The 18,796-nt window shown below is 44.8% G+C and overlaps 1 protein-coding gene and 1 long non-coding RNA gene across 2 annotated transcripts in view; one reads left to right on the forward strand and one right to left on the reverse strand.

Annotated features, from left to right (window-relative positions):
* LOC141771947 (uncharacterized) overlaps positions 1-18,796 on the reverse strand; it is a 313,743-nt gene that overhangs the window by 192,530 nt on the left and 102,417 nt on the right. The gene's annotated exons all lie outside the window — the stretch shown is intronic.
* Positions 1-18,796, forward strand: part of klhdc8b (kelch domain containing 8B) — a 211,998-nt gene that overhangs the window by 162,944 nt on the left and 30,258 nt on the right. Inside the window, exon 5 of the mRNA XM_074642491.1 lies at positions 837-1,061. Within this exon, the coding sequence (XP_074498592.1) occupies positions 837-1,061 (225 nt within the window). The remainder of the gene's footprint in view (positions 1-836; positions 1,062-18,796) is intronic.

An 18,796-nucleotide genomic window follows, 5' to 3' on the forward strand; every position in this document is an offset into this window, starting at 1 on the left:
TCGACTCTTTGTCTCGCTGCCGCTATCGATCTCCGTGCCACCCTGCCTACTCCTGTTGACCCTCTGCCTCTTTCTTCTCTCACTCCTCCACATTCTCTTCCCTCTATTACTTTTTTCACAAATTTCTCTGTGTCACTGTCTCATTTTCCCATCTTCTACCTCATTCTGCCTCTTTCTTCTTCATCGTCTTCTTCTCTCGTTACCTCTTCCATTTCACCCTCCTTCCCCTCTTTGACTTTTTTTTTACTCTCAACACTCGTCTGACTGGTCTCAGCCTCGCCTCTCTTTTCTCCATCATTGACATTCTCATATGCTCTCTCTCTCTCTCTCTCTCTCTCTCTCTCTCTCACACCACTTTACCTTCCCCTTGCTGTTAGATTTTACAAGGTTAAGTTATGATCTGTGAAAGTAAAGAACTTGTAGGCGTCCTAGGGGAGCACCCTGCTGCTGCACTCTGCTTTCAGTCTTAAATGAAATGTGGTCCCGGCGCTGGCATGCACGCTTGTCAGGCTTCAACGTAAATGTCAAGGAAACTCTGACTGACAGAGGCATGGGATTAAAAAGCTATGAAAAGAAACAGGAAAGGGAAAACAAAGACAAGCAGTGTCAAGCAGAACCACAGACTAATATTCCTGGAAAGGTATGATCTGTTGCTGATATAATCTTGAGTGAAGTACGGCTGCTTGTAACAACTAAATGTAGTGATCCAGCAGGTTATTACCAGATCATATTCCCAGTAGATTTTAACATGTCTAAGCTCTGTGGACACGTAAAGCCTTGATATCATCAGAAATGTGTCTTGACCCTGTACCTGAACATTCTCCTGCCTCCTCCAGGTGGTCGTCAGGGGAAGATGCCGGTGACGGCGTTGGAGGCTTTTGACCTGGAGATGAAGAGCTGGACACGCTACTCCTGCATCCCAAGCCGGAGGGCCTTTTCCTGCTGCGCCACCAATGAGCGAAGCCTCTTCAGCCTGGGGGGCCTCCAGCAACCGGGCCCGCATAACTTCTACTCCAGACCTCACTTTGTCAGTACCATGGAGGAGTATGATCTGGATCAAGGCAAGTGGTGACATAACTATACATTCAATTAAACTACTATTTTTAAGGCAGGACTGAAGGGTGGGACTGCCCATCTGGAGGACCTGCAGCTTTAGTATTACAGTAGTAACTGACCCAGTGTAGGGAGCTGTCTGGCACAACGAGGTCCGGGGTGACTGTCATCTTCTGTTAACCTGGCTGCGTCCTGTGGCTCCACCTGCTCCTTCACCATTAGTGTTGAAACAACGTCACGTTAACACTGATGGAGCTAGTAGTTGACTGTCGCTGACTCACTGAAGTTGAAATCCCCAGAAATAGAAGTCCAGTATGTAACTGCTGAAAAATGTCGAATGGATGCATCTAGTGCTGCCGGTGGCAGCAGGAGGACTATTAGAGTAGCAGCAGAGTTAATACAGGACCACAGCATTTGGAGACCAGTGAAGGTTTTGCAGCTGAAGTGGTAGGCACAAGACTACATTGATATATACAGTATGTATAGCCTATATATATCGGTGGCGGCGGGGGAGGGAGGAAAACCAACCCACGCCGGCATGTTATTTTACACTAGTGGGATACTTATCTCTACTTTCTCTCTTTATCAAACAACAACAGAACCACAGGTGCAGTTTGCGTTGGTTCAGGGGGGGTCACTGAACCCCCTACAAATGCATGTAATATAATAATATAATGCTTATATTGTTATAATAAGGCAGAACTAGTAATTTATATATTAAAATATAAATGAATGGTCTTTTTTTTGTTTGCTTTGCATATGGTATAAGTGTAGGTACAGTATAAGCGGGATAATGCCCTTCAAGGTGTTGAAGATTAGAAGTTAATGGAGACCTCGTCGGGCATTATCCCTTACATGTACTGTATTATTCACCTCACAGCAACATTGCTATAAATTCTGATCTGACGTGATGTAAATAACCATTATCATATTATAAAAGTTTCATGTATTATTCTAGAAATTATGATGGTTAATTTAAAGTGGCAGTAGGCAGTATATTTTTTGGCATCATTGGGCAAAAATTCCATAATAACCTTTCAGCATATTGTAATTCAAGTGTTCTGAGAGATAACTAGACTTAAGATAAGATAATATAAGATATTCCTTTATTGGTCCCGCAGTGGGGACATTTGCAGTGTACAGCAGCAAAGGGGATAGAGCAAAAAACAAGAAGCATCAGCTAACATAGTAAAAAAAGAGCAAAACAAAGTGTAACAATATATGAACCATTTAAATAGAACACTTCTGCTCCTCCTCATGGCTCTGTTTTCAGGCTTTAAAAAGTCTAGCCCGTGGCGGGAGACTTTGACCAATCACAGGTCATTTCAGAGAGAGAGAGAGCATTCCTATTGGCTGTGCTCTGGTCATGTGACCGGATTTTGGCGTTCCTTCACCAGATTGACTTCACCATTGACTTCACCAAAGTCACAAACTTTGTCATTTTACAGCTAAACCGTGCACAACAAGATGATTATGAAAACATATGAGGAGAGAAATAGACATTATAGTAACAGAATATTGATTCATATTTGATCAGCGCTGTCTAGTTTGATCGTTTGGTCGGAGTTTGCGAGTGATTGACAGCTGGCTCTCATAGACGGCAGCTGGACAGTAGACCTCAGATCAACTCTTACTGCTTGTTTTCCTCCGGTCTGTGAAATCTTGCAGATGCTGTTAGGAGCACCGGAGGGACACCGGAGGACACAGAGGACAGAGAGGAACATGATTTTTCTCAGGTTACCTGTCTCATGCACTACTGTCAGGATATAGCGATCGTTTTATAAAAATAACTTTTTAAAATAATTTTTGCTCCAATCTCGCCTACTTCAGCTTTTAGTAATCACATTACTTTTATTCTTGTATAGCGTGGCGATATGGTTCGCTGGTCCAACTTTCATTGTCCAGGGCTGTTTTAATTTTCAGTCCGTCCCTGCAGGACTGACCACAAGGTTGGAACGATGAATAGAATAAAGCACACTAACACTCAGCTGGTGAGGTGTTGGCCATAAGAAAACAGTCAAAACAGAGGACAGGACAGGTCACACACTCATAGTCAGATTAGAACTGTGTGTAACCCATCATTCCTTTATAATGTACTTTTAGGAAAGAAAAAAAAAAAATAATAATAATAATTATATATATATATATATATATATATATATATATACTGTATATATATATACTTTTATAACAGTAATTCTGTCATGGTCTGGCTGTGCCAGAGGACATTTGACTTGTTTCCTCTTTGTTTAGATCTTGTGTTCCTCCTTTTAGTCTATTAGTTCTGTATTAGTGATTTCATTTCATTTGTTCCACCTGTGTTTAATCATCCTGCCCTCCTTGTGTATTTAAGTCTCTGTGTTCCCCTCTGTCTTTGTCAGTTCGTTGTCGTTCCTGCCTGGTTCGCCTTGTCTCTCGTTTTACTCGTCACTCCTGCCATGTTCCCAGTTTAGTTTTTGGTGTGTTTCATTTGTACTTTGTTGTTTCCTTGGATCTGGACTCTGCTTTTGTTTTTGTCAACTTTGTTTTGTTCCACCAGCTTTACAATTAAAAGCTCGCTTTTTGTTGAATTCACCTGCTTGCTGGATCTCTCTGCGTTTGGGTCCACCTTTAAAACCATAATCTTAAGAAGTTCCGCAGCGAGAAACGTTATCGTGTCCGACCGGGTGCCGGTGTCTCCCTGTTCACTCCGGCTGCGGTCGGGAGGCGATAACGTTTCTCTTCCTGCCTCAGCCCCGGCACCGACGCTGAGGCAGGAAAATCCAACACTAGGATCAGCAGTGATTCATGGAGAGACCTCCGTCTGGTCAGCTAACATTCCTGCCAAGCAGCTGAAATATAGAGTGATATTGTGGTTTTAGCTGACGTGTGTCGCCTCACTGTTTTGAGCGATGCTCGTTCATGTCTATTTAGAGCGAGCACAAGCACAAGTGCAAGCAACAGGACGCTGACTTTTGTTGACTTAACGGCCACAGGTGTCGCTGTTAACAAGCATTCCTCAAAGTTACAAATAGTCCCTTTAAATACACAAGGAGGGCAGGATGATTAGACACAGGTGGAACAAATCAGGGCGGGGCAGACAATCACAAAAAAGACGGGAAAACAAACAAAGGTAGGAAGTAAAACATGACATGACACAGGAGGATTGAATTTCAAACTATAACAGGAAACACTACAATGCAGACAAAATAACAGAAAACCCAAATCCAAGAAAACCAAAATCACTAATACAGAACTAATAGACTAAAAGGAGGAACACAAGATCTAAACAAAAAGGAAACAAGGCCAATGTCCTCTGGCACAGCCAGACCATGACAGAATCCTTCTTATTTTGATTCACGTGAGAAGAGAGCAGCTGCTTTGTATGCAGCCCTAAAGAATTGTTAGTTGGGTTCATCACAGTGTTTGCAGTTCAGCCCTGGAGCACTTTGAATGGAGAGATCTGTTCTGTGCTTGTAATCCAACCCGAACACAGGAAGACTATCTTTAGTTGAGTCAGATCATGTCAAAGCTGATGGTGATGCTGATGGAGGAAGTCCTCCTGCACCAGATTTCTGACCGGTGGAAGCTTTTTGCTGATGAGTTATGGCTCACATGAAATGAGAGAACTGAAGAAATGCATATATGCAGTGTGGGTAATATGTCTGCTGATTTAGATGAGGCGAACACATCAGTTGCTGAACATCTCTGAGTGATTTTAACTGTATGCCAAACTCCTACTTTTTTACTTTAAAGCTGCATTTTGCTGTGCTGTGAATGTTTAGCTCCTGAAACAAAAATAATCATTACCTTGAGAACAGGCTACAAAACTTTTAATTTTTTCAATTACAAAACAGCAATTAAATGACCCTTTAAGCGACTTTTGAAACATTTGACAGATGAACAGGTTTTTGATAGATGTGAAAGGCTACTCCATAATTTGGTTACCCTAAATCTTATGGAAAATGTACCTCTACTAGTGAGACATTCAGGAGGATGAACTGCTCAGGAATATTTCCACCAGAAAGTATCTTATAAATAAAAAAACACATATTTGAGAAATATTGATATCATAAATAGTAAGAATCTGGAGTTTGTGAAATAGAGGAGCAGAGGAGATGTGTGACTCTGATCGAGTTGTAATCATCACAAAACGTTTTTGGAGAACTAAAATTTGATGAAGGTTTGTAGGAAAAGTACTCGCCCAAACTATATTACAATATGAAAGATAAATTAGACTGTAATAAAGAGTATGGAGGCAGTTTGTTAGAGAACAGGTTGATCTGGGATATGATAAGCTTTGATTAGCTCACATTTTTATTTAGTGCTACATTTGCTGCAAATCCCATTTGAAGCACCATGAGTGCCTTCATCTTATATTAGGCTGTTATTAACGAGAACATAACCTGTATTCTTTAAAGTTTTCTTAAAACCCACAAACATGTTCAGAGTCCTGAACGCTGGCTGCCCTCTTTGACCAGATTGGATGGACGGCTAGCATGTTGAGCAATCTAAGTAAATCTGGTTGTAATGTACAATATCTAATAATCACATCTAATAATCATATCACTTACTCCCAGTAAGACCCTCCAAGTCCAAGTAAGACCCTCCAAGTAAGACCCTCCCAGTAAGACCCTCCAAGTCCAAGTAAGACCCTCCAAGTAAGACCCTCCCAGTAAGACCCTCCCATTAAGACCCTCCAAGTCCAAGTAAGACCTTCCCAGTGAAACCCTCCAAGTATGACCCTCCCAGTAAGACCCTCCAAGTAAGACCCTCCCAGTAAAACCCTCCAAGTAAGACCCTCCCAGAAAGACCCTCCCAGTAAGATCCTCCAAGTAAGACCCCTCCCAGTGAGACCCTCGCAGTAAGACCCTCCCAGTAAGACCCTCCAAGTAAGACCCTCCAATTAAGACCCTCCCAGTAAGACCCTCCAAGTAAGACCCCTCCCAGTAAGACCCTCCCAGTAAAACCCTCCCAGTGAGACCCCTCCCAGTGAGACCCTCCAAGTAAGACCCTCCCAGTAAGACACTTCAAGTAAGACCCTCCCAGTAAGACCCTCGCAGTAAGACCCTCCCAGTGAGACCCTCGCAGCATGACCCTCCCAGTAAAACCCTCCCAGTAAGACCCCTCCCAGTAAGACTCCTCCCAGTAAGACCCTCCCAGTATGACCCTCCCAGTAAAACCCTCCAAATAAGACCCCTCCCAGTAAAACCCTCCCAGTGAGACCTTCAAGTAAGACCCTCCCAGTAAGACCCTCCCAGAAAGACCTTCCCAGTAAGACCCTCCCAGTAAGACCCCTCGCAGTAAGACCCTCCCAGTAAGACCTCCCAGAAAGACCTTCCCAGTAAGACCCTCCCAGTAAGACCCTCCCAGTAAAACCCTCCAAATAAGACCCCTCCCAGTAAGACCCTCCCTGTAAGACCCTCCCAGTAAGACCCCTCTCAGTAAGACCCTCCCAGAAAGACCTTCCCAGTAAGACCCTCCCAGTAAAACCCTCCAAATAAGACCCCTCCCAGTAAGACCCTCCCTGTAAGACCCTCCCAGTAAGACCCTCCCAGTAAGACCCTCCCAGTAAGACCCCTCCCAGGAAGACACCTCCCTGTAAGACCCCTCTCAGTAAGACCCTCCCAGTAAGACCCTCTCAGTAAGACCCCTCCCAGTAAGACCCTCCCAGTAAGACCCTGGCAGGGTCCGATGCAGATAGAACATGAGAGGACCAACCACTCTAACCAGTAGTACTTGTAGATTCCCACATTGGTGTGATTTAGTGGAATGTTTGGTCACCTTCATCCAGGAGACAATCATCCGCTGTTCCGTGAAAGAGAGCTGTTCTGTGATTACGCTCTGTAATAGAGGTTGTAACCCTCTGGGCCTCCGCTAATACTGAGCAGGTTCATTACCTGTTCATTTCTGTACAGCCAGAACGCTTTAATCAGGGCGATTTGCATTTAAATGTTCCCCACATCAGCTCACAGCACTGATTAGAAGCAGAGCGGCACGCGGGGTTAATGGATGTTCTGGCGTTCGCTGCGAGTCGTTTCCGTGTGAAAACAGTATCTTCTACTAAAAGAAGACAAAAAAAGCTGTAGCATCGACCCTCGGTCTGGGTCAACGCACCTGTAAACATCATTACTGTGTCAGAGGACTGGATAAAGTAGAGTTAGAGTTGCACAGCATTATGGGTATATTTGGGGCGGCTGTGGCTCAGAGAGTAGAGCAGGTTGTCAATCGGAAGGCCGGTGGTTGGATCCCCGGCTGCTCCGGGTCACATGTCGATGTGTCCTTGAGCAAGACACTTAACCCCAAATTGCTCCTGAAGGCATAGCCATCAGTGTGTGAATGAGTATTTAGATTAGATCCTGATGGGCAAAAGTTGTCACCTTAGCAGCCTCTGCCATCAGTGTGTGAATGTGTGTATGAATGTGTGAATAATGCCATGTAGTGTAAAGAGCTTTGAGTGGTCGGAAGAATAGAAAAGGGCTATATAAATGCAAGTCCATTTACCATTTATTTTGATGTCATCAAAACAGCAACCGGTTCTAACTATACTATGACTACTGGTTTGGTTAAATAATAAAAAATAAAAATGTTCAGTTTGGATCCTATACTGATAGATTAGTCTTGATTCAGGGACTTCAGCTACTGGAGGATTTATGGACCAAAACATGAACTGCTTTCTAAATGGTCTCATTTTGGTTCCAGAACAAAAAACAAGTCACTTGTTACTCAACGTTTCACCAACTTTCAGTGAAATCTGGACAGCAGCATAATAGAATTGTGATTGGCCCCGGTGCAAATCTTTTCTTGGGCCCTCGCCCCAAACACAAGCAAACGCTCGTGCACACACACGCACGTACACACAAAACCACTCCAGACAATTGCTGTGCCACCATGGAGAGGCTCAGCATGCAGCTCCCATCCAGCTAACCAGCCTGTGATCAGTACCACGGACAGCAGCCGGAGCGCTAACTGAACATCCTGCTCCATGTTCTCACAGACACAGATTACAGTAGCTGCACATTCTCCAACATATGACACGTCCTCTACTGGGCAGTTGTGAGATCAAGGTCTCGGTCAGACCGACAGCTGTAACTGGCCACCTCTGTTCCAGGAGGTGCTCCGGCATGAAGTAGGTGGAGTTCCGTCGTGTCGAGACATCTTTGATGTGCTCGTGTTCAGCCACTTCCTGTTGCTTTTGTTTCTCAGTAAAAAGAAGATGAATTCGAGGCTGGGGAGTCATCTTCGCCGAAGTATAGTGGATGTGCCTATAGAGAGAAATGCACACGTCTAGTTAAACATGCAGTACCCACAAACACATTAGCCTATACATATACTACATATATATATACAGTAGGCTACTTACTATACTATATACTATAATACTATGTAGCTCATATGGAAATGTATTTCTTTAGTGCCTGCCTGCATAACCTTAACTTTGCATTTCGTTAATGTTAAATAGGCCATTCATTATTTAGCATAATGGAATAATAATATTAGGCTAGGCTAGGCTAGGCTAGGCTAGGCTACTTACATGCTCCAGATGATAAGTCATGTTTGAGGTTGACGAATGATACAAACAAACAAACAAAGTTTGCATGTCAGCTTCTTCATGCTCGAAATGATCCCTCACTTTGGATGATTTGCTGACCGACATGATGAGCTTTTTAATGACAAGGTGCACGATCAGATGGAGTTTTGTTTTTTTCTGCGACTAATAGGCTAATGAAAAATTGCTCGACTAAGACCTTTTTTATTCAGCGAACGTTTGGTCTACTATTAGGGGGCAGCTCTACATATTGGTGACGCCATTGCACATTAATTTGCATAAAGCGAGGGAGAGAGGAGAGGGAGGGACCCCGTGCTGTCGGACTGTGATTACTCTGAGCAGCATTGGGAATGAATTACAATTAAATATATTTGAATACATTTCTTGCTTCTTCCCTGATGGTCTCAATAAGTCGCTGAATTTGTGCTAGTCGCTTTTTAGAAATAAAGTTGCTAAGAGGGTCTGAAAAGTCACTAAATAGCGAGAGAGAAAGTTGCCAAGTTGGCAACACTCATTTCTCCTTAGCTCATTTAATTGTCTTTTTTAGTCCCTCTGCTCATGTGGCTCTGAGTATTATAGGCCTTATAGGAATAATCTGGGAAATGGAGCTTGTACTGTAACTCACTAATGAGAAAGAAAAGGACACCGTCAATACGGTAATTAAAATGTAATCCGCAATAGAGTAAAGCAGCACAATATACGGTAACATTTTACAGTACCATATGTGTACTTTTTGTGCTTTATAATTAGTATTATTGTGTGCCTACATTTCCTTCCTATCAATAGATGGGTAATCATGGAGGCCCAGTAATGCAGAATATTCACGTTAAGGTGTTACGGTCCTGTCTTTGTCAAAAAGTTGACTGACAAGTGAAGGACTAAAGTCCCCCTTATTCTCTGATATAAAGTGGTGATTGGTTTGTAGTGAAGTCTGCTCCTTCTTTCACTCTCCATCTCCATCTGTGAGGGTGGTCCACAGCTCTCCCCAGCTCAGAAAGCTCCTGCCATGTATCTGCCATCTGAAGCAGGTCACTGGGTTGATTTGATATTTCATATCTGTCTCCTTTCTCAGCTGTAAAGTCACGCAGGGCTGTTCAGCTGAAATTCACTCATGTGGATTTTAAAGTTCACACTGGCAATAAAGCTTTAACCCCCACGGCCTGCAAACCTTCTTCCCTGAAATGGCATGCCAATCAAGCATCCCCCCCCCCCCCCCCCTCAGAGGGTTGGCATGCAGCGCTTTGATCTGCCAACAGATTACCTGTAGTGGGAAAGATATGTCAACCCATTCTTGCTTCCTTTCCTTTCCTTTCCTCCTCCCTCACTTCCTTTCTTCCTTCCTCCCTCCGTCTGATCTCAGTGAAGCGTTTACAGATTCGACTTCAACATAACTTAAAACCACTTTGCAAACTGATCTGAGCTTCGGAGGTTCTGTCAAAGAGTTTGGATATTTCCAATGACACTGCAACAGGAAATAAACTGGGACACATTTAGAATGTTTGTTTAAAACCGTGTAATAATCTATGTATTGTATATTTGTGACATCACAAATGGACAGAAATACTAACGGCTTGTTTCAAGAGCACAATTTCTGAATACGGGCTGTGTGTATTTCTCCGTATATTGAGCGTTTTGATAGTTTAACAGTATTTATATAGCACTTAAACCTGCTTTATAATATAATTACAATATGGAACCTTTAAGTTACGTTACAAGTGTAATTTTTAAGCCAAACCATACTGAAGAATCTAGATTTAGATACCAGAGTATTTTCATAGTGCAGCCTGGTCTCACTCCAAGGGTGTCAAATACCAACGCTTGGGCAGTGACCTTCGGTGTCCTGATAGCGACGTCCTCCTCTGTGCACTGCTCACTGTTAACAATCCGATTAGCAACTAAAGACGTGACACTGGAGCTGGAGTAGAGCGACACCGTGTACGACTGGATTGTTTCACAAGTTTCGCCAGTTTAGCTCATTTTAAACAAATAAAAAGCGAAATCGTCATCAGATGATAGCCGATGGGTTCAGAGAATGGCTCCGCCTCTTTTACTCTCCACACGGACTGTTTACCTGCATGCGACCAGACCCTGCTCAGGCGTGATTGGTCAATACTACTTACACACGTAGGCAAAATTGTTGGTACCCTTCCGTTAAAGAAAGAAAAACCCACAATGGTCACTGAAATAACTTGAAACTGACAAAAGTAATAATAAATAAAAAAACACTGAACATTAACTAATGAAAATCAGACTGTTTTTGAATTATGGTTCAACAGAATCATTTTAAAAAACAAACTAATGAAACTGGCCTGGACAAAAATGATGGTACCCTTAACGTAATATTTAGTTGCACAACCTTTCGAGGCAATCACTGCAATCAAGTGATTTCTGTAACTCTCAATGAGACTTCTGCACCTGTTGACAGGTATTTTGGCCCACTCCTCGTGAGCAAACTGCTCCAGCTGTCTCAGGTTTGAAGGGTGCCTTCTCCAGACTGCATGTTTCAGCTCCTTCCACAGATGTTCAATAGGATTTAGATCAGGGCTCATAGAAGGCCACTTCAGAATAGTCCAATGTTTTGTTCTTATCCATTCTTGGGTGTTTTTAGCTGTGTTTTGGGTCATTATCCTGTTTGAGGACCCATGACCTGCAACTGAGACCAAGCTTTCTGACACTGGGCAGCACATTTCGCTCCAGAATGCCTTGATTGTGTTCAGATTTCATTGTACCCTGCACAGATTCAAGACACCCTGTGTCAGATGCAGCAAAGCAGCCCCATAACATAACCTAGCCTCCTCCATGTTTCACAGTAGGTACAGTGTTCTTTTCTTTGTATGCTTCATTTTTGCGTCTGTGAACATAGAGCTGATGTGACTTGCCAAAAAGCTCCAGTTTTGTCTCATCTGTCCAAAGGACATTCTCCCAGAAGCTTTGTGGCTTGTCAATATGCATTTTGGCAAATTCCAGTCTCACTTTTTTATGATTTGCGTCCTCCTCGGTTGTCTTCCATTAAGTCTACTTTGGCTCAAACAGCGACGGATGGTGCAATCTGACACTGATGTACCTTGACCTTGGAGTTCTCCTCTAATCTCTTTTGAAGTTGTTCTAGGCTCTTTGGTTACCATTCGTATTATCCGTCTCTTCGATTTGTCATCAATTTTCCCCTTGCGGCCACGTCCAGGGAGGTTGGCTACAGTCCCATGGACCTTAAACTTCTGAATAATATGTGCAGCTGTAGTCACAGGAACATCAGGCTGCTTGGAGATGGTCTTATAGCCTTTACCTTTAACATGAAGGTCTATAATTGTCCTTCTAACCTCCCGAGACAACTCTCTCCTTAGCTTTCTGTGGTCCATGTTCAGTGTGGTACACACCATGATACCAAACAGCACAGTGACTACTTTTCACCCTTTAAATAGGCAGACTGACTGATTACAAGTTTGAAGACACCTGTGATGCTATTTACAGGACACACCTTAGTTTAATATGTCCCTATGGTCAAATAATTTTACATCTTTTCTAGGGGTACCATCATTTTTGTCCTGGCCAGTTTCATTAGTTTGTTTTTTAAAATGATTCTGTTGAACCACAATTCAAAAACAATAGCTGATTTTCATTAGTTAATTTTCAGTGAATATTTATTTATTATTACTTTTGTCAGTTTCAAGTAATTTCAGTGACCATTGTGGGTTTTTCTCTCTTTAACGGAAGGGTACCAACAATTTTGCCTACGTGTGTAGACTACAAACGGAAACCAGAACGCTTCTGATACCAACATCTGGTCCCGTTGCCTCCAGATCTGTTTATAGAGATTACCTTGCACATGATTCATATGTGAATCTGAAGATCAGTGTGTCCTATCACAAAGTCTTCTCCCCGGCCGTTTCCTTTCAGTGTTTTGCTCTCTCTTCCTGTCCATTCACACAGTCAGCCTCCTCCTCTCACTTTCACTCCCACCTTTTCAACCGGCTAACAGCATTTTTTAGATGGAACGGAACAAGGTGAAACAAAATTGAAGCACAGGTGGTTATACCTGCTGGGCATTTCTGCCTGTCACACCTCCGACGGTGCCATTGGGCCGGCTGCAGGGTCGTCAGCCGGGAGCCCCCCTTCACTGATGTTTCGCTCCATTATTCCCGGAACATCTCAAGGTGGTGGAGCAGCGACAGGGACGTCTCCCTGCCGCCCCCTGCAGCCAGCCTTAGGACCCTCCTTTTCCCCACGCCTTGTCCTTTCTACGAAGCCAGAGCCAGAAGCTCCCTTGCTCAGCCTCCTCCGCAAATTCTTTGAGCGCCTTTCTAAGCTTGGAGCCTGTGATCCCCAGGGACCTCAGGAGCCGCTGGGTGGATGTTCCAGCATAGCCTCTGCACCCGACTTCTACTGGACGGGTGACCGCCCTCCATCCTGCTTGAGTGCACTCAGCTGCCAGCTCTGAGTACTTTTCCTTCTTTCTCTCGAAAGCAGCCTCTATCCCCTCTTCCCATGGGACAGTCAGCTCCGCCATTATAACCGTCCTTGTAGGGGTGGACCAGAGCACAATATCTGGCCGAAGGGATGTTAGTGTTATTTCATGCGGGAACTTTAACTGCTGGTCAAGGTCAGCTCTCATATTCCACTCGCCTCCAAGACACAGGAGAGACCGCCCCCTTGCACTGCTGCTCTGGCCTTTGCCCCCTTGCTGAACAAACTGGATCAGCCGCTGAGATGTTGCTGGGCTGGCCTTGTTTACCTCCAGCCTGCGTGTCTCCAGGATTTCGGCTAGCTTACGCAGCACCCGGTCGTGGCGCCATCTGTACCGGCCCTGCGCTAGCGCTGCCTTGCATCCAGAGAGGATGTGCCGCAAGGTGGGGTCTTTGGAGTTGCAGAGTTGGCAGGTCTCCTCTGTGCCATACCAGAGGTGAAGATTCCGGGGACTGGGAAGGGTGTCATATGTGGCCCTGATCAGGAAACTCAGCCTTGCTTGGGGCATCTTCCACATGTCTGCCCACGTGATAGTTCGGTTTATCACCGCCTCCCAGGTTGTCCATCTGCCTTGCTGTTGTTGGCTGACCGCTCTGATTTTGTAGCCCTCTTCTTCAATCTTTGTGACTTCGGAGATCACGAGATCTTTCCTTTCCTTCTTCGATGCTTTGGACCACATCTTGGGTGCTGGTCCCCACCCAAACCCGGCCCTGCCTTGCTGCAGCTGCCCGACAATCTCCTGATGTTTTAGGCGATTGATGGCCTGGTCGACTGCCTGATTTACATCCCACTTGCGTCCTGTTCGAATTTGGACCTTGGTGTTTTGGACAGACGGGTCAGGTGAGTCTCTCAGCTCGAAGACAAGTCTCACCTTCTCCTGTTTGTAGCCTAGGTTGATGGATTTCAGTGGGAGCTTCAGGGTGGTTCTCCCAAACAGTGCAGTGTTGGTAAGACATCGAGGAAGGCCCAGCCATTTGCGGATGTAATTGTTGGCTTTTCCATCCAACTTCAAAACGGTTGTTGAGGTGATGTCACACAACTTTAGGGGCCACATCAGACGTTGGTATAGGGTGAACTGGTAACACCAGACCTTGAATTTCCCTGGGAGGGGACTTTGGTCGATCTTGCTCAGGCCATTCGTGAGCTGAGCTAATACAGAGGCAGCCATGTGCTTATCGGACAGGTCGGCTGTGTAAAGCCTTCCAAGGCTTCGCACAGGTTGTTCCGCCAACAGTGGGATCTTCTCGCCATTGACTGAGAAGGTGATGTTATCGTTCCGGGCTCCTTTCCGGATTGAGAGGCTGCGGGACTTAGCAGGTTTTATCTTCATCCGGGCCCATGATAAGAGCTCCTCAAGCCTTTTCAGGAGTCTGGCAGTGCACGCTGCTGTCTGGAGGAGGGTGGTAACGTCATCCATGTAGCTCCGTAAAGCCGGGAGTCGCAGACCTGTTTGGGATCTGACTCCTCGGACCATCTGTCTGCCCCCAATCAGGATGATCTCAAACGCTGCCGTGAAAAGGATGGGAGAGATGGAACAACCCATTGCTATCCCTTTCTCCAGCTGGTGCCAACCCGTTGAGATCTCCTGGGTTGTGTAGCAGACGCGGAAGTTGTTGAAATAGCTTGTTACTAGGCTCTGGATGCAAGATGGGATGTGGAAGAAATTGAGAGCGAAATTGATGAGCTGGTGGGGAACGGAACCATAAGCATTTGCAAGATCCAGCCAAACCACGTGGAGGTCTGATTTACTCCGCTTCGCTGTCTGGATCTGTTCCCAGATCATAGCAGAGTGCTCCACGCAGCCAGGAAACCCTGGGATGCCTGCCTTCTGACAGCTGGTATCGATGTAGTTGTTTGCCAGAAAGTAGCTGGTCATGCGCTTTGCCATCACCGAGAAGAAGATCTTCCCTTCCACATTCAGCAGCGCAATACCTCTAAATTGGCTGATGTCGTGGGAGTCTTTTTCTTTCGGGATGAAGGTGGTGATCGCTCTGCTCCATGCTGGAGGGATGGATTGGTTCTTCCAGGCAAGTCCCATCAGTCTCCACAAGAGCTTCAGGATCATAGGACAGCTCTTATATACCCTGTAGGGTACTCCGTTTAGTCCTGGTGCTGATGCAGCTCTCGCTCGTTCTACCACTTGCTGGACTTCGGACCATCTGGGGGGAGTGGTGTCAAACTGGGAGGAGGGCTCGGGTGGGAGGGGTACGTGACCTGGGGATCCGAGGGGATTTTCCTTTTGGCTATCACTGAGTTGGTCTTTGATGTATTCCTCCAGTTCCTGCTCGGTAGTCTGCAGTTTCCCTGTTTTCTTCTCCTCCAGCAAGCCTCGGGCATACTTGAAAGGGTCACGGAAGAAGCTCGCCCTTGCTTTCTCCTTTCGGCTTCTACGTTTCCTGATCCTCTCAGCTCGCCTCAGGTGGTTGAGTCTGGTTCTAATCTGGTTCCACAGGTTCTGCAAGCCCTCTTTCTCCTCGTTCTCGGCTCTTCTCCATGCTTTCCGCAATAGCCGCCGCTCCTTTACCAGCTGGAGGATTTCTCTCTCCCGTCTCCCAGTCTGCCTGGGGACGATCCTCCTCTGTGGCATCTCTCCAAATCTACCCGTGCCTTCTTCGTAGATGATATGGGCAAAGATGTTCAGTTTGGATGTTGTGCTGCCTCTTAATGTGTTCTGGAGGGTGATGTGTATGCTCTCATCGAAGCTTCTCCATGCCTCCTTATCGCTGGCTTTTGGCCACTTGACCTTGGGTTTCCGGGCTGGTTTCTCAGAAGTCTCTATTGTGGGTTCTCTCCTTCGTGTCTCGCTCTGATGCTCCGGCTCGGGGCCATGCTGGTGTTGTTGCAAAACCTGCTGGGAAGGCTGAAGTTGCTCTCTCTCACCAGCTGCAATGGTAGGATCAATAGCACTGTGGTGCTCAACCTGGCTATGATTCCTCCTTGTCTGACCTGCTTGCGCAGTGCAAGTTTGCATCTGGATGCTGCCGCCGCATCTTGCCTTCCCCTGGTGGATTCGCAGGCCCCGGTAGGTTGTTACTTTGGACCACCCGCAGCCACATTTTCTGAGGATCCTTTGATCGTTCGTCGTTGTCGTTCCGGTCGTTACCATGTTATCTGTCCTGGTTGGTCCATCTTCCATCCCGCCTCTCGGTGGACCGCCGGGCTGTTTTTTCCTTATTCTGCTTGTAGTTTGTTTGGGAGTTCCTGTAGCATGAGCTACAAGGACGTGTGAAGAAGGGTAACTAGCCCCTCCACCCCCGGTGCAGTCTTTCCTGCCGTCAGCCAGACTTCCCTGGTGAAACAAACTATATGATTGGTTATAAAGTTGAAACCAGTTCAGCTTTATTTGTAGCGTGTCACGCCCCGTCACGCAGCGACCTGTCAGCCGTCAGTTTGTTACTTCATGTCAGCGGCTTCCTTTGAAAATGACTGGTGAGCTGTAGCTGTGTCGCTGGTAGTGTGAACACAGCGTTACTGTATGGCAAGATAAATACATTAAACCCACAAATTAAAACAATATTTTCACAAACCATTTCACTAGCCACGACGTTATTTGTAACTAATCTACATTTCGCTGCATCTGCTCCACGTGTCCACACTGATTAACAGACAATTAATTACACAGTAATCAGCTCAGCTTTGTTATGAGGAGCGCTTGTTGATTAGGAGAGAAGTTGAGTTTGTGAAATGTCAAAGAATTTATTCTGTTTACTTTACCTGCTCTAAACCCCCCCCTCTCCTCTTCTCTTCTCTTCTCTTCTCTTCTCTTCTCTTCTCTTCTCTTCTCTTCTCTTCTCTTCTCTTCTCTTCTCCTCTCCTCTCCTCTCCTCTCCTCTCCTCTCCTCTCCTCTCCTCTCCTCCCCCTGTCCTTCCAGTGCTTGTTCAGAGGAATGCAACAGGTCATCACAGTGACTTGTTATCCTCCTACATGCTCTACTCTTCATGCAGTATGGCAGCAAAGATGTGACGCTGCAGACATCTGTATGCAAATGGTTTTTATGGTAATTATATTCATGCATATTGAACTGATCTTCTAACTGACGGGTGCTGCAAACAGCTGTAATTATGTTAAGTATGAAGCTGAATCGGTGTTACATATCTGTTGTCTAAGTATGTGATTAAAAGAGCGGCTCTCTGTTCAGCCTGTTAGTGGTGAGGACATGCTGTCACTGGAAGCCTATAAATAGACCCTGGGGAGCGCTGCTGAGGACAATGTGTGTGTTTGTGGTTGTGTGTGCATTTGCTTGTGTGTGTGTGTGTGTGTGTGTGTGTGCCTCATGTTAACGAGATGATCACAGTGGTGGGAAGCTATTTTGAGAGGACAGGAAGTTCAGGCAAATAAAAAAATCTGTTATTTTACTGAAATGCTGGCAGAAATGGTGGTGGTTGGTTGTTATTACAGTTTTTCTCAATTGTTTACACACAAATACTGATACTTGACATACAATGACCACAACATGTAACTCATGCACCAACCCCCTGAACCAATTCTGCTAAACTACAAGCACAATTCCTGCTTTACACTCAAATTGCAGTTCTAAAACACACTTTTTTCAAAACACTACACACAATTCTCTGCATTTGGCACAATTTTCATGAAGAAAATCTCGTTTTCACAAGGAACACACTGTCATTCAAAATTCTAAAGACAATTGCCCTACTATGCACACTGACTCATCACATGGGCAAACACCTGTCACACAGTGTTACAATTAGCAATCAGTTGATGCTTTTCATGGCTGGATTCGACATGCTAAGCGATATTTCCCCCGCTGCTTGGCCAGGGAAAACATTGCTTGTGATGTGGATGAGGTGCTGTGGCCAGACCGAAACAGAAGAGAGGATGCAGCATAGTTTTTTTTCTCGTTTTTTTTTACTGTAACTGTATACAGTAAATTCTTCTGTTGTTTTGTATGTAGACCACTGTATGTGCAACTTTGTGTTGGTTGGGAACAAAACCAAAATTTTCCCCACAAAAACACAGTTTTTGTGGGGAAAATAAAATATATTTGTTACCGTGTATTTGTGTGTTCTGAGTATAAAAACAATATTCTAAAATATTTTACAACACACTTATGTATGTACTGTCTGTAGTAAGTGTAACACTGAACAAAAAAAAAGGCCTAAGTCATTATGATGAATGGAGAAGAAGTGTTTTCCATTCATCATAGTGTTTTACATTGAGCACATCAGTGTTCAACTGGTTCTTATAAATGTCTATTCATATGATGGTTTGTGTGTGTCATTTGAAAACAAAATACCATTTTGAGAAGAAATAACATTGTTTTGAATGTAAAGTTTCATTTTGCAGGAGAATTGAGGGATTTTGCCCATTGTGTGTGTGTTTTTTGATTTGTGTATAGAGTTCTGAGAGTATGAGGCATGCTTTCAGAAAATGTGTGTAAACAATCGAGAAAAACTGTAAAGATTCCCAGCTGTGGTCAAACGTGTCAGAGCATGTCAGCGACTCTGTATGGAGAATATAGATTCATTATGTGATACTAGATATCAGGCAAGGGAGCCTGAAACCAGAGCTCGTCTCATCATAATGTACAGAACACGTCCTCTGAGCTGGTGATGGATGCTGACCTCCGACTGCATCTCTAACCGCTGAATCCAGCTAATAAGGAAAAGCTTCTTCATGTGATGATTAGAAACAAATAAACACTGAGTCGCTGTGTAACGCTTGTGATATATTTGATTTCAATTAAGGGCTCATATACTACTAATTGCTACCCTGTGTGTGGTTGTGTGCAT

This window comes from Sebastes fasciatus, chromosome 8, assembly GCF_043250625.1.
Source record: "Sebastes fasciatus isolate fSebFas1 chromosome 8, fSebFas1.pri, whole genome shotgun sequence".
Classification (NCBI taxonomy): domain Eukaryota; kingdom Metazoa; phylum Chordata; class Actinopteri; order Perciformes; family Sebastidae; genus Sebastes; species Sebastes fasciatus.